Source organism: Pseudophryne corroboree, chromosome 4, assembly GCF_028390025.1.
Source record: "Pseudophryne corroboree isolate aPseCor3 chromosome 4, aPseCor3.hap2, whole genome shotgun sequence".
NCBI classification, from domain to species: Eukaryota; Metazoa; Chordata; class Amphibia; order Anura; family Myobatrachidae; genus Pseudophryne; species Pseudophryne corroboree.
This window is the reverse complement of record NC_086447.1, coordinates 630,975,601-630,990,934: the sequence shown is the minus strand read 5'-3', so window position 1 is coordinate 630,990,934 and position 15,334 is coordinate 630,975,601. Positions and strand designations below refer to the sequence as shown.

General features: G+C 43.7%; 1 protein-coding gene across 4 annotated transcripts in view; it reads right to left on the bottom strand.

Moving 5' to 3' along the window:
• Positions 1-15,334, bottom strand: part of FAM120B (family with sequence similarity 120 member B) — a 650,519-nt gene that overhangs the window by 133,158 nt on the left and 502,027 nt on the right. For all 4 annotated transcript variants that reach the window (XM_063917695.1, XM_063917694.1, XM_063917697.1 and 1 more), the window contains one exon: positions 9,050-9,256. In XM_063917695.1, the coding sequence (XP_063773765.1) occupies positions 9,050-9,256 (207 nt within the window). The remainder of the gene's footprint in view (positions 1-9,049; positions 9,257-15,334) is intronic.

The window sequence follows — 15,334 nt, the reverse complement described above, 5'->3', positions numbered from 1 at the left end:
TCCAAACAGAGAGCTAACTTACCCGGGAGCCACCCCCAGGATCTCCCATTGGCACTACAAGGAACAGCATGCCTTCCAAATGCTGCTCCCATTCAATGCCTCATGCACACAAGCAGACAAACAATTAGGAAAGATTGAGCAGCTTCCTAATTGTTTGTCTGCTTTTCTCAGCAGCCCTGTGACCATGCGGCATCCTGCCGCACCAAGCAAAAAACTGATTTGACTGAATCAGTGGGCGGGACTATATGGTGAAGGCCCTGATGCATCCTGGGAGGCCAGAAAGTTCGTGACCGTGTTGGTGCCATTTCCACTGTCGCTCAACCATATCCCAATGTTATCCTGTGGATAATCCTGTGGACCCAGCCAGAGAAATATACATATTTTAAAATGATTTACATTAATAAACAGCAGATCATTTGCGTTCTATGCTGTCTCAGTCGTAAAAGGCATGATCTGTTTAAATTGTTGTTATACTTAAAATTAGAAGATTGTGGCTTTTATGTAGCAAAATATATTTATTTTAAATAGGGGTGAAGCCATTTTTTATGCAGGCACAATTTACTGCTCTTTATAAAGCCCAATTTTCTTTTCTACATAAAACATTATTTTCTGGCTGTAATCAGTCAGTGCAGTGCAGTAGTAATCTGAAAATGTTTTCTGTCACACTGCGGGCAATGAACCAGCCAGGTTGTTTCCGACTTACTAAATGTTGACTGCTGAAATCTTGTCAGTTTTAGAATCCTGCACCGTATTTCATTTAGCCCTAATTCTTTAAGCTCCTTTTTTCATTTGTACACTATTGTGCAGACTACTTCGGGTTTTAAGGCCCATACACACTAGCTAGCATAGTCTGGGACACTAACGGTTAATTTAAATAATGGTCTGGCATTACAGAGTGGCTATTACGATGAATATCGTTCATATCATTCACCAGTCATTCATCATTCACCACGTACACACTGAACAATATACACTTTTACATGAACGATATAGGCAAAGTTCAGATGACAAAAACCCTAGCTGACAACGGGCGGGGGTGCGCATTGTTCATTGCATACACACTGGACTATATTGTGAACTATATCACTCACAAAGCCCAAAATGAGCGATATAGTCACAATATTGTCTAGTATGTATGTGTTATGCACACCAGTGCCAGAAGGAATGTACTGGTGTCTGAACGGTGAGGGATGCAAAACAAATGAACTCACAGACAGACTGGGGAATATGACATTACATACACAGAAGGTGATAGGGTAACAAAATAAACACAAAGTGAACAGAGAAGCCCAAAGGCTAAGAAACTGGGTGTCTCCCTAGTATTAGGAATGCTCAGATGGAAAGAAGTGAGATGTAGTGATTTAATACGTAGAGAACCCGAAATGCTGTTGCTATGGGCAACAGCAAAACCCTAAAGGGTTACCAACGGGTGTGGCAGTAAACTCCTTGGTCAGAGATGGAATAATAGACACAAGGAGAGTCTCCACAATCCTAGTCCTCACTTGCAGTGCACTGGTTCAGCTTACTGCAACTAAACTGACACCTGAACACCTTGCACAGTGAGAAAGGATTTTGGCAGGCAAGTCTGAGAATACAGCCGCAAACTTGCTAGGTTCACAGAAGAACCCCAGCAGGTTAAACGACTGACTCCAGTCTTACTGCTAGGTCTGGATTGGCAGAGTGTAATACCAAATCCCAAGGCCTATTTGCAGTAAGCAACAAACAAATACAAAGTTTACACAGTACTAGCTAGCTTTCAGGAACTGACTAACCAACAAAGATTCAGCAGCATCTGCCTAACCTGAGAAGGTGCTGTCCACGCCCCACTCAGACCTCACAGACTGTGAGCACAAAAACCAGCACCGGATCCCCTGCCGTGAACAGAGCCTGTAACCACTGCACAGCAAAAGACCCGAACCGGAGTATCAGCTACGCTCAGGTTACTCCGCTAGCACTTGTCTCCCGGTTGCCATGACGACGTGGCAGCACAGAGCAGGAGACCCTAACAGTACCCCCCCTCTGACGAGGGGTCAAAGAACCCCTACCACCGGGTTTATCGGGGAACTGCGAGAAGAAAGAGCGTAACAGTCTGGGGGCATGAAGATCACAACTGCGCACCCACGACCGCTCCTCCGGGCCATACCCCTTCCAGTGCACCAAAAATGACAGCCGACCCCGAACCATCTTGGAGTCAAGAATCCTTTCAACAACAAACTCCCTCTGGCCACGTATCAGAAGAGGGGAAGGTCTTCCACTGGAAGAAGGATTACTAATCGCCCGTTTTAAAAGGGAACAATGAAATGTTTTATTGATACCCAAAGAACGGGGTAGATCTAACTGAAATGCCACCGGATTGATAACCCTAGTGATCTTATAAGGACCGATGAACCGGGGGCCTAACTTATGAGATGGCTGTCTCAACTTCAAATTCTTGGTAGACAACCAGACTAAGTCTCCTAATTTGAAGCTGCAGGGTCTTTTCCGCTTATCAAAAACCCTTTTGGTCACTAATGACACAGACACAAGGGCTTTCTTCACTTTCCTCCAAATACCTCTAAGGACCGAAACCACAGAGGAACCACCAGGCGTGCAGTCCAGGGGGTCAAAAGAATTGGCCTTAGGATGATGCCCATACACACAAAGGAAGGGAGAGATCCCTGTAGCAGAGTGAGCCGCGTTGTTATAGGCAAACTCCGCCATGGACAGATGAGCAACCCAGTCAGTCTGACACTTGGAGACATAACACCTGAGGAACTGCTCCAAGGACTGATTCACCCTTTCAGTCTGCCCATTAGACTGCGGATGGTAGCCTGACGACAAGCTGACAGAAATCTGAAGATCGGAACAAAATGCCCTCCAGAATTTGGCCACAAACTGGGATCCGCGGTCAGAGACCACATCAAGTGGCAACCCGTGGAGGCGCACAACATGCAGCATAAATAATTCAGACAGGCGTCTGGCCGATGGCAGCCCAACCAATGGAACGAAGTGCGCCATCTTCGAAAACCTGTCAACGACAACCCAGATGGCTGTCATCCCCGAGGATTTGGGCAAGTCCACCACAAAATCCATTGAAATGTGGGTCCATGGCTTAGATGGAATAGAGAGTGGATGTAATGGGCCAACAGGAACCCCTCTAGGAGTCTTACTTCGGGCACAGATGTCACATGCCCGAACCCACTGATCCACATCCCTAGCCACCGAGGGCCACCACACCGCCCTAGATAGCAACTCCCGAGTTCTGGCAATACCCGGGTGACCTGCCGACTTCTTGGCATGGAATTCCAGGAACACTCGCTGTCTTAACCTAGGAGGCACAAACAAAAGACCTACCGGAAGGTCTGGAGGAGCCTGCTCCTGTGCGCTAAGGACTAATGACAAGAGGTCCTGGGTAATGCCACTTTAATACATGATGGGGACACAATGGGCAATGGCTCCTCGGTGGTCTCCTGGATTGGAGCAAAACTCAGCGAGAGCGCATCAGCCTTGATGTTTTTTGACCCAGGGCGATATGTTATCAAAAAATTAAAGCGAGCAAAAAACAAAGCCCATCGTGCCTGCCTGGCATTGAGGCGCTTCGCTGACTCTAAATATGCCAAATTCTTATGGAAGGTGAGAATTGAGACCACAAACTAAGCCCCCTCAAGCCAGTGTCTCCACTCCTCGAGTGCATCCTTAATAGCCAACAATTCCCGGTTACCCACGTCATAATTCATCTCGGCAGGCGAAAATTTACGGGAAAAGTAAGCACAGGGATGAAGGCGATTATCAGACACCCCCATCTGAGAGAGCACTGCCCCAATACCCATCTCAGAGGCATCCACCTCCACCACAAAAGGACGCTCTGGATCTGAGTGTCGCAGCACCTTGGCCGAGACAAATGCCCTTTTGAGACGGGCAAAAGCAGCTTTGGCCTCACAAGACCAGTGAGCAACATCCGCCCCTTTCTTAGTGAGTGCCACCAAGGGCGCCACTATAGACGAAAATCCAGCGATAAATCGTCTATAAAAATTCGCAAAGCCCAGAAAACGCTGAAGCGCCTTCAAACTAGTGGGCTGCACCCAATCCAGGACTGCCTGTACCTTGGAACCCTCCATTTGGAAACCTTCTGGGGAGATAATATATCCTAGAAATGCGATTTGCTGAACTTCAAATTCGCACTTCTCCAGCTTCACCCCAAGCCGGTGGTCTCTGAGTTTCTGGAGGACTAAGCGTGCATGCTTCCGATGTTCCTCCAGGGAATGGGAGAAGATTAGGATGTCATCTAAGTATACAACTAAGAATCTATCCAAATATTCCCTGAGCACATCGTTCATGAAGTCCTGGAAGACTGCCGGGGCATTACAGAGCCCAAAAGGCATCACCAAATATTCATAATGCCCTGAGTGGGTATTAAAAGCAGTCTTCCATTCATCCCCCTCTCTTATTCGGATTAGATTGTACGCACCGCGTAGGTCAATCTTAGAAAAAATGGTGGCAGTACGAAGCTGGTCAAACAAGACCGAAATGAGAGGCAGTGGGTATGAGTTTTTAATCGTGATACGGTTCAATTCCCTGAAGTCGATGCAGGGTCGCAACGAACCGTCCTTTTTACCCACGAAGAAGAACCCCGACCCAACTGGAGACTGTGAAGGTCTGATAAATCCCTTAGCCAAGTTCTCCTGAATGTACTCTGCCATAGCCTGAGTCTCAGGACGTGACAGGGAGTACAACCTGCTCTTGGGAAGCTTAGCATTCGGCAACAAATCAATGGCACAGTCATAGGGGCGATGGGGAGGTAGTACCTCTGCAACCCTTTTGGAGAACACGTCCGCAAAATCTGCATAACATCCTGGCAATCCTGGCAAACTTAGCTGCGAAAGCCTGACTGGAAGGCTCAAGCAACTTTTGAAACAATCAGTACCCCAACTAAGAATCTCCCCAGAGACCCAGTCAAATTGAGGATTGTGGGCCCTTAACCAGGGTAACCCCAACACCAATGGGGCAAACGTACAGACAGTCACATAAAAGGACAATTTTTCAGAGTGTGTGGCTCCAATAAACAAAGAAATCTGGCTAGTGCAAGAGGTAATTTTACCCTGGGATAATGGTTCCCCGTTTAACCCACAAGTCTCAATTTCCGATGCCAAGGGTACTAAGGGAACAGAGTGTTTCAGGGCGAATTGGCGGTCCATAAAAACCCCGTCGGCCCCACTGTCCACAAAGGCCTCAGTCTTGACAGTTTGACCGAGGATCTTCAAGGTCACCGGAATGATAAAAGTCTTCTTGGGAAATTCTGACTTCTGGCCTGACAGGATATTTCCCATCACCCTCAGGCCCTGAAGTTTTCCGGCTTTTCTGGGAATGATACTACCACATGACCTTTATTCCCACAGTACAAACATAACCCCTGCTGTCTCCTCCGCGTCTTCTCACGCGAGGAGAGGCGGGTAGCCCCAATCTGCATAGGCTCCTCGGAAAATTCCTCAGAGTCTGAGGTTCCCTTGGGAAAGAAGGAAACCTCGGTCTCCCTTTCAAGCCTGCGCTCTCTCAGCCGTCTATCCACCCGAATGGATAACTGCATGAGCTGATCCAAGCTATCAGGCAAGGGATATTGTACCAGTTGGTCTTTTAACTGGTTAGAAAGACCTCTTCGGTACTGGTGTCTCAGGGCTGGGTCATTCCACTGGGTATCATGGGCCAACCTCCGAAACTCCGTACAATAAACCTCAACTGGCCTTCGCCCTTGCTTAAGGATCGAAATCTGAGCCTTGGCTGAGGCCGTATTGTCAGGGTCATCATACAACATGCCCAGTGCCGTAAAAAAAGCATCAACACTTTTAAGCGACGGACAGTCAGGCTGCAACCCATATGCCCTGACCTGTGGGTCTCCTTGTAGCAAGGAAATCACTATGCCCACCCGCTGAATCTCCGACCCAGAAGACTGAGGCCTAAGCTGGAAATATAGCTTGCAGCTCTCCTTGAAACAAAAGAACTGCGAGCGATCTCCAGAAAAACGATCCAGGAGATTTACTTTCGGCTCCTTAACCCCTGAAGGTACTGCTGCTGCGGGAGCTCCGCCAGCGGCCTGCGAGGTGTGCATTTTAATGGACAAATCATTAAATTGTCGAGTCAGGACCTGCACCTGATCGACCACCTGTTGCAAAGTATTTTGAGGGGTATGCTCCATATTCCCACAAAATTTCAACAGGAGTATTAGGCTGCTGAATATGTTATGCACACCAGTGCCAGCAGGAATGTACTGGTGTCTGAATGGTGAGGGATGCAAAACAAATGAACTCACAGACAGACTGGGGAATATGACATTACATACAAAGAAGGTGATAGGGTAACAAAATAAACACAAAGTGAACAGAGAAGCCCAAAGGCTAAGAAACTGGGTGTCTCTCTAGTATTAGGAATGCTCAGATGGAAAGAAGCGAGATGTAGTGATTTAATATGTAGAGAACCCGAAATGCTGTTGCTAAGGGCAACAGCAAAACCCTAAAGGGTTACCAACGGGTGTGGCAGTAAACTCCTTGGTCAGAGATGGAATAATAGACACAAGGAGAGTCTCCACAATCCTAGTCCTCACTTGCAGTGCACTGGTTCAGCTTACTGCCACTAAACTGACACCTGAACACCTTGCACAGTGAGAAAGGATTTTGGCAGGCAAGTCTGAGAATACAGCCGCAAACTTGCTAGGTTCACAGAGTAGCAAAAGAACCCCAGCAGGTTAAACGACTGACTCCAGTCTTACTGCTAGGTCTGGATTGGCAGAGTGTAACACCAAATCCCAAGGCCTATTTGCAGTAAGCAACAAACAAATACAAAGTTTACACAGTACTAGCTAGCTTTCAGGAACTGACTAACCAACAAAGATTCAGCAGCATCTGCCTAACCTGAGAAGAGGGTTTATATAGCAGCTGCTGTCCACGCCCCACTCAGACCTCACAGACTGTGAGCACAAAAACCAGCACCGGATCCCCTGCCGTGCACAGAGCCTGTAACCACTGCACAGCAAAAGACCCGAACCGGAGTATCAGCTACGCTCAGGTTACTCCGCTAGCACTTGTCTCCCGGTTGCCATGACGACGTGGCAGCACAGAGCAGGAGACCCTAACAGTATGGGCCTTTAGATTATGTAGGGGAGATATATAAAACCTTTGAGAAAGATAAAGTGGAGAAGTTGCCCATATCAGCTCTTAACTGTAATTTTATCCATCTGCGCGAGACAAATGTTAGCTAGAAACTGATTGGTAGCTATGCCCAACTTTATTCCTCTCGAAAGTTTGACACATCATCTTTGGGTGTTTATTACATGAAGGTCTTACACAGTAGATAAACTATCCAGCTTTACATGGGGTGAGCTGTATGCAACATAGAACCATGATACTAAAGAGATCACTGACTTAGACTGGGTACCCACTTGCGGATGTACATCAAATTGCCATGCAAGATTCCCCCCCTCCCCCGCGCAAGCGAAATCAGTCATACACGCTGAACAATATTATTTACTATATTGTCACTGACGGCACCCGGCCGTATCCAGTAAGGTACAATGGGTATAATTCCAACCCGTTCACACGCAGTGGTTCTTCGCTGCGGTGCGAATGGGTCTGGACTGCGGCTGCGCGGCGCCTCCAATGTGTACGCGCGTCGTCAGGTAGCGATGCCGTCAGCACTGAAGATTGACGGCGGGGAGGCGTTCTGGGGCATCTACTCACCGTTTTTCAGGCATGGTGAGGTGAACACAGGCGTGTCCAGGTGTTTGGAGGGCGGATGTCTGACGTTAATCCCGGGACCTTCGTCACTGGATCCATTGCACAGGGTAAGTAGGCCTGACCCTGGTCTTGTTTTGCAGGAATCTTTTTTAGCATAGCAGAGCTGCACAAGCGATCGCAGCCATGCTATGCTAAAATATACTCCCCCATAGGCGGCGTCAAGTTGATCGCACGAGCAGCAAAAAGTTGCTACGTGCGATCAACTCGGAATGACCACCAATATCTTTAGATTTCATGGTAAAATCTAAAGATATTGTACATCGTTAATAACCTGCAGGAGCGTGCATCGTTAACTATATAGTGAATACACACAGGACGATGTGAACAATATATCATCCGAACCACCGGATTGGACGATATATCGGGTGCTTATCGCCAAGTGTGTACCCCAGCCTTAGAGTAATTCACTTAAATGGAGGAAGCACATGTATTAAAAAGAGCATTATTTTTGCCTTCTGCAATTCAATGGGCTTAGTGACTGCAATTACATAGTTTATATGTACACTTACTGCCTTACTGTGTATTGTGGTAATCATAGGAGAACCTACAATTGTTTAAAAAAAACTTGTAAATAGTAGTATTGTTTAAATGCAAATATTGCATATTATAAATATTTGAACATTTCTGTAGTAAGGATTAATGTACACTGAACTGAGGTCATCGATTATCATTTGTTGTCTCTGCTTGTTCATTTTATTGAAAATATTGATTTAAAAAATAAAAAATCTGCGTAACTGTCACCTGTCCCTAATTTAAAGAGATAGTATTGGTTTGTCCCATTTTATTTAATATAGAACAAAAGTACTACTCTTGCCATGTATCTTATCTGTACCTTATCTGATGTTTTACAATCTGTGGAACAGTATAATACAGTATAATAAATAATTGTATTATGTGCTATTGCCAATAAAAGCATACTTAAACCATGAAATAATCACACACTTCAAAGAGAATGAAGGATTAATCTTCACTCAAGAACATAATGACTTCCATCTAGAACCACTAGCACAGATAAAGCCATAGTTGCAAAAGTCATAAATCCAATGTGCAGAGAACACCTGTCTGCAATACACCTTCACTATCAGACGATTTTCTTTACTGTATGATTAATAAAGGCTCGTGTTTGCCCACCTGTAACCATAATAACCAATTGTGTACTTGCCGGTAATAATGTCATGTTTACAGACAGTACTTCATATCGGTGTACACCGTGCCAAAAATTAATTGATACAGTATATAGGTCAATTGTGATCTCACTATAGTATGATTAAATGTATTTTTCTCACTGTTTTTGTTAAGATCTCCTCCAAAGGTCTCTGTCTATGACACTGCAGGTACTTCTGATGAAAGAGTTTCCCATCAAATGTGTTCCATGGCATCAAATCGACCATTTTAAACGGATAACTGCAGGCACAATTGGCCCCCATCAGGGTAACCAGCCCTCGGAGATAGAGAAAAGCAAGGTGAACTGCTCTGGAATCCACATAAGGAAGCTAAAAATGAAACAAAAGAAATATTACATAAACAAGATTTGACTAATTAATTGAATTCATTCTATTTGGCTGTTTATATTTAATTGTAACACTGAAATAATGTACTGGTCATATAGAAGTTTAACCATGCGTATGATGCTGAATTGTAGCATCACTAACATATTAAGATATCATTCTTTTCCTGCATGATCTTTAAGTATATAAAGTATTAGAGACCTAAATGAACATTCCTTGGAATGTAAGATTTAGCTATATAAACCTAGACTGGTAACGACTCCCAAGACCTGACGATTGTTATAATTCTTCACGGAAATCAAAATACTCTTCCTCAGAAAGTATGGCTATGTGAGCTTTCTAGGACAAAAGACACATTGGCCCTAGAAGTGTGCACTTAAAGGGGTCAATCAAATTAGATGCGATTTGTACGTGGATGCAAGTAAGTGCAGCGCTATGTGGAACTTATGATACCACGGTATTAGTTGATCTGCAAATCTGTGGCAAGATAGGCTGCATAATAGTAACTTGCTCCCTCGCTTGCGGTGTCGAGTTGATTGGCTTAAACCCTATATTTCAATGCCTATGGCCATAAATTACTACATAACCTTCTGTAGTAACATATGCATTTGTTTTCTTTACTGTATCTTTAAAATAGCTTTTAACCACAGGTGTTTTTACTCTCAAGTAAACACACAAAGCCAGCATAGCAACTGGCAAATCTATATTATTTCACCCAAATAGTTAACCACACCTTGCAGCAATAGCCCCTTCATTTTGTTCTGCTGGAATCTTATACATTGTTTACTTTTGAGTTACGTAATATATTTCTGTCACCTGTGTAATTCCGCCTTAGTGGCAGGACTGCATTAGGGAAAAGGTTTCATTAAATGCAAACGCTATTTATATAAATAAAAACTAATTGATTAAAATATATTTATTATTGGTTTTTAACATTGCACTCAAAGCTTATAAAATCTATACTTATAATAAAGTTGTAACGTTGTATCTGTACAAAAAATAGTTTTTGAAGAAATGTACTCTTTGGGACTGTGTATGAACTATGGAGACAAAAAAAATAAAATAAATCTGAATTATTGTTTGTCTGTTTGTTCCGGCATTACGCAAACACTAAAAAAAAATTATAATCACATTTTCACTATTTAAAGAAACAGAGGTATGTATTATCTCAATGGGCATGATTCAATTCGAAAACAGTTGAATAGCGTCCGGAATTAGGGCTATTCAATACAGCGCAGAGAATGCCTGTTCTTCCAGACTAAACAAGTATGTTTTGTCGGGAGAACCTGCTAAGGGCAGAAATCAGCATTGCTCCAGCCCTTTTTGTCGGATTTCTGCTCGCACCCCTCCAGGGGTGCAAGAAGAAATCCAGTTGTCAGGTGTCACAGGGTGCTGTATTGAATAGCCCCGGGAGGTAATTCCCGGCGCTATTCAACGGTCATCGAATTGAATCATGCCCAATGTGACAACAGGGTGAGGAACAATAATGAAAAAAACAGACGCCTGACACTGTCTGTCTGTCTGTCTATCTATATATACATACACACAGTACTGTGCAAAAGTATTAGGCAAGTGTGGAAACAATGCTGCAAAGTAAGAATTCTTTCAAATATAGAAGTATTTTGTGGGTACACTGTACACGATTCGCTCTGTGAGCGATATCGTCTAGTGTTTTCCTGGGCGGCTCTGCGTATTTGCAGAGGTCTGCGATCAGATAGCTGCTGCCCATAGAGAGTGAAAACCCGCCCCGTGCAAGTGTGCAAATGCATGCGTACGCCGTGCAAAAACTTTGCCAGACTGTGGATGATATAGTCCAAATTGAGCTGCATGCACAGATGACGGTTACATAGTTAACGACCCGTGGGAGTGTGCAACGATATAGTGCATACACAATAGGCAATATAACAAACGATATCGCTCAGAAGGGTAAAAATTTAAAATATTGCCTAGTGTGTAAGCACCTTTATAGCTTACTTTTATCAATTAACAAAATGCAAAGTGAATGAACACAAGAGGAATCTAAATCAAATCAATATTTAATGTGACCACTCTGCCTTCTAAACAGCATCAATTCTTCTAGGTACATCTTCTGTGGATGTAGGCTTGCTCATATCCTTCCATCTCTTCAAGTCATCCAGACAGACTCGATGATGTTGAGATCAGGGCTCTGTGGGGGACATATCATCACTTCCAGTACTCCTTGTTCTTCTTTATGCTGTAGATAGCCCTTAATTACATTATCTGTATGTTTTGGGCACACTTTTGATTTAATTGAAGAAATTAAAATGTAACCTTTATTTTAATCACACTTGAAAACATGAGGAATAGACATACATTTACATAAATAGGAGTATAAATAGCAATTTAGCCCAAAAAATACTATGCAAGTGAAAATATAGTTTTCCTTATATTGTATAATAGTTCTTGCACATGCAGTGGGGGATATTTATAGGAAAGGAGCTAATTGGGCTAAAAATAAACTCCAATATTGTATTAGTACCTCAATTTGATATATAGCCTCTCCTTTCTTGGGTACCAAACTCAATGTTGTGTGTTAAAGTAAAAATACCTACGGGTACCTAGTATTCCCTGGTGGTCTCCAATCCAGGTACTGGCCAGGCCCAACTGTGTATTTCTCAGCATTGAGGACACCATTAATCCTGACCAAATCACCAACTCCATTTGCTGAAATGCAGCCCAAAACTTGCAAAGAACCTCCACCATGCTTTACTGTTGTCTGCAGACACTCATTATTGTACCACTCTCCAGCCCTTCGGCAAACAAACTACCTTCTGTTACAGCCAAGTATTTAAAATGTTGACTCATCAGTCCAGAGCACCTGCTGCCATTTTTCTGCACCCCATTTCATATGTTTTCGTGCATAGTTGAGTCGATTGGCCTTGTTTCCATGTAGAAAATATGACTTTTTGGCTGCAATTCTTCCATGAAGACCACTTCTGGCCAGACATCTCTGAACAGTAGAAGGGTGTACCTGGGTCCCAATGGTTTCTGCCAGTTCTGAGCTGTTGGCACTGCTGGACATCTTCTGATTTCGGAAGGAAGGAAGCATGATGCGTCTTTCATCTGATGCACTAAATTTCCTTGGCTGACCACTGCGTTTGCAGTCCTCAACATTGCACGTGTCTTTGTGCTTCTTCAAAAGAGCTTGAACAGCACATCTTGAAATCCCAGTCTGCTTTGAAATCTTTGCCTGGGAGAGACCTTGCTGATACACTATAACTACCTTTGTCTTGTTGCTGTACTCAGTCTTGCCATGGTGTATGAACTGTGAAATGAAACGGTCTTCCACATCCTCATCTTTGTTGCAGAGTTTGGCTGTTCCTCACCAAGTTTTAGGCCTCCTACACAGCTGTTTCTGTTAACGACTGTGTTTTAACCTACCTATGAAAACGATGATCATATCACCTGTTTGGTATGATTGGTTAATCATACACATGACTATGGGCCTAATTCAGATCCCGTCGCTGATGTGCGAAAATGTCTTTTTGCACATCTATGCATGCGCGTACCCTGGTAGTCCCATGTGCAAGGTTCTAAACTGTGTTCTCTGCAGAACGCTGTTAAAGACCTGGATGGGTGGCGGGAACGGCGCATTGGCACTGTGTTTTGTGGGTGTCGACACTCCATTTAAGGGGCACAGTCCGGACAATGGAGGCGTGTCCGAATCATTGCAGCTGCAAGACATCACACACAGCCGCTGCGACCAAAAACATGGCGGGTAGCAGTTTGCATAGGCAGAGGGCTACTCGAAACATGCAAAAACATTGCCGCTGTGCAATGCTTTTGCATGTCTGCGGGGGGGGGGGGGGGGGGGGACCGCATGCGGGGCAGACTTTCCCCATGCTGAGCGTCCTTCCGCATGTTAAAGAATTTGATCGTAGATGTGTGTTTTTACGCACATCTACGATCAGGTCTGAATTAATCCTACAAAATCCCTGACTTTACGCAAATGTACCTAGAAGAATTGATGTTGATTTAAAGGCAAAAGGTGGTCACACCAAATATTGATTTAGATTTCTATTCTGTTCATTCACTTTGCATTTTGTTAATTAATAAAAATAAACAATTAAAATGTGTATTTTGGAAAGAATTCTTACTTAACTGCATTTTTTCCACATCTGCTTAAAACTTTTGCACAATATATACACACACAATATATATATATATATATATATATATATATATATATATACTTCACACCCCGAATACAAACAGTTATACTGTATATATATTCATATATCAATACAAAAAAATTATATATCTCAAGCTCTATTTCGCAGGAAAATTCTGATTAAGGGGTCAATTCAATTAGGTGTGCAATGTGCTATTGCTGTAGCGTTTCAACGCCGGCAACGGCACCTGATCTTGCATCCTTCGCAGGCTGGTTTCAGCCCGAACTCCCACAAAATTACTCAGAGCCCTATGGGATGGCGAGCACTGTCGTGGGAGTTTCAGCCGACGTAAAGTTTGGCCACTGATACGATGACTTGCACCCGCAAGATCATTGTGGATAATTAGATCAATACCTATATATTAATCACTAATCAGGCAGGTTATCTTGACTCATGAAGTGGCAGCATACATTTTAATCCAGTAGATAGCGCATCAAGCATCTTTTGTGATAATTCCTGAAGGAAAAACTGCAACTATTGTTTACAAAGACATTTTGTGATCAATGTCTACATTATAAAATATACATCACAATATTAGATGCCATTTCTGTCTTTGTAAAATTAGTTTTGCTGAGCAATAACAGGCATCCACGCGAGTGAAGCTGCGAGCAAACGCTATTGTATAATATTTAGAGGTTATTAGTATGAAAAAATATGGAATTTAGTGCATTTTATACAAAAGTAATTGCCTCTACCATAACCTAGAATGCAAAAGTATATTGGTTTAATGCTTAGAGAACTGGCCTAATTCTCATCCAGGGAAACTTGGGAGAGGTAATTTGTAGGATCAGAAAAGAAAGAGTTTTTTTGGGGGGGGCTTTATGCACAAGTGCTAAAATGTTACTTTTATTAACACATATTTAAAATCTAATTTATGTAAACATATCAAACACTAGTGGAGAACGGATCTCCTCTGGCTGCTTGGATCCCCCAGAGTGATGCAGAGGTCTCTGAGCGCTGACATCACTACTGGAATCACGCCCCCAGAATGCCATGTTGCCGGCAATTTGGAGCACATGCTCCATGAAGCACAGTGTTGCCTTCTGCATTTGTGTGTGTGTGTGTGGGGGGGGGTTTGCGCATGTATGCATATGGGGGTGGGTGCGGGGGGAACGAAGCAGGTGATCAATCACTAGTGGGGGTAGAGGAGGAATAATATAAAAAAAACCGTTGGAGGGGCAAAAGGGATTAAATAATAAAATAAAAACAAATATTGGCCACAGGGTGGGGGGTGGGGGGGTGTCACATTTTCTTTAAGCAGGGGGGTGGTTTGTATGGGTGGTTTGTAAAACTTTTTTTTTTTAACTAAGGGGGTGTTGGGGTCCTACTATTACATTTTTAGACCACTAGGGGAGGGGGTCAATTGGCAATAAGTAATAAATAAAATGACAATTTCTGAGCAGTTGTGTGGGGAAAAATAGTCAGCTGAGTGATTAAAAAGGAGAAAAACAAGTTTTATGGTAAGAACTTACCTTTGTTAAAACTCTTTCTGCGAGGTACACTGGGCTCCACAAGGAAAGACATAGGGGTGTAGAGTAGGATCTTGACCGAGGCACCAACAGGTGAAAAGCTTTGACTGTTCCTAGAATGCATAGCGCCGCATCCTCTATAACCCCGCCTCCCTGCACAGCAGCTCAGTTTTTAGTTAACCAGCCCAATGCAGTAGCAGGAAAAGAGACAACAACGGTTAGTAGCCACATACACCACACTCTCACGACAGGAGAAGTGTCAGCGGCTAATGCCACACCAACCCAAAGAAGCTAAGTGCGTCAGGGTGGGCGCCTTGTGGAGCCCAGTGTACCTCGCAGAAAGAGTTTTAACAAAGGTAAGTTCTTACCATAAAACTCGTTTTCTGCTGCGGGGTACACTG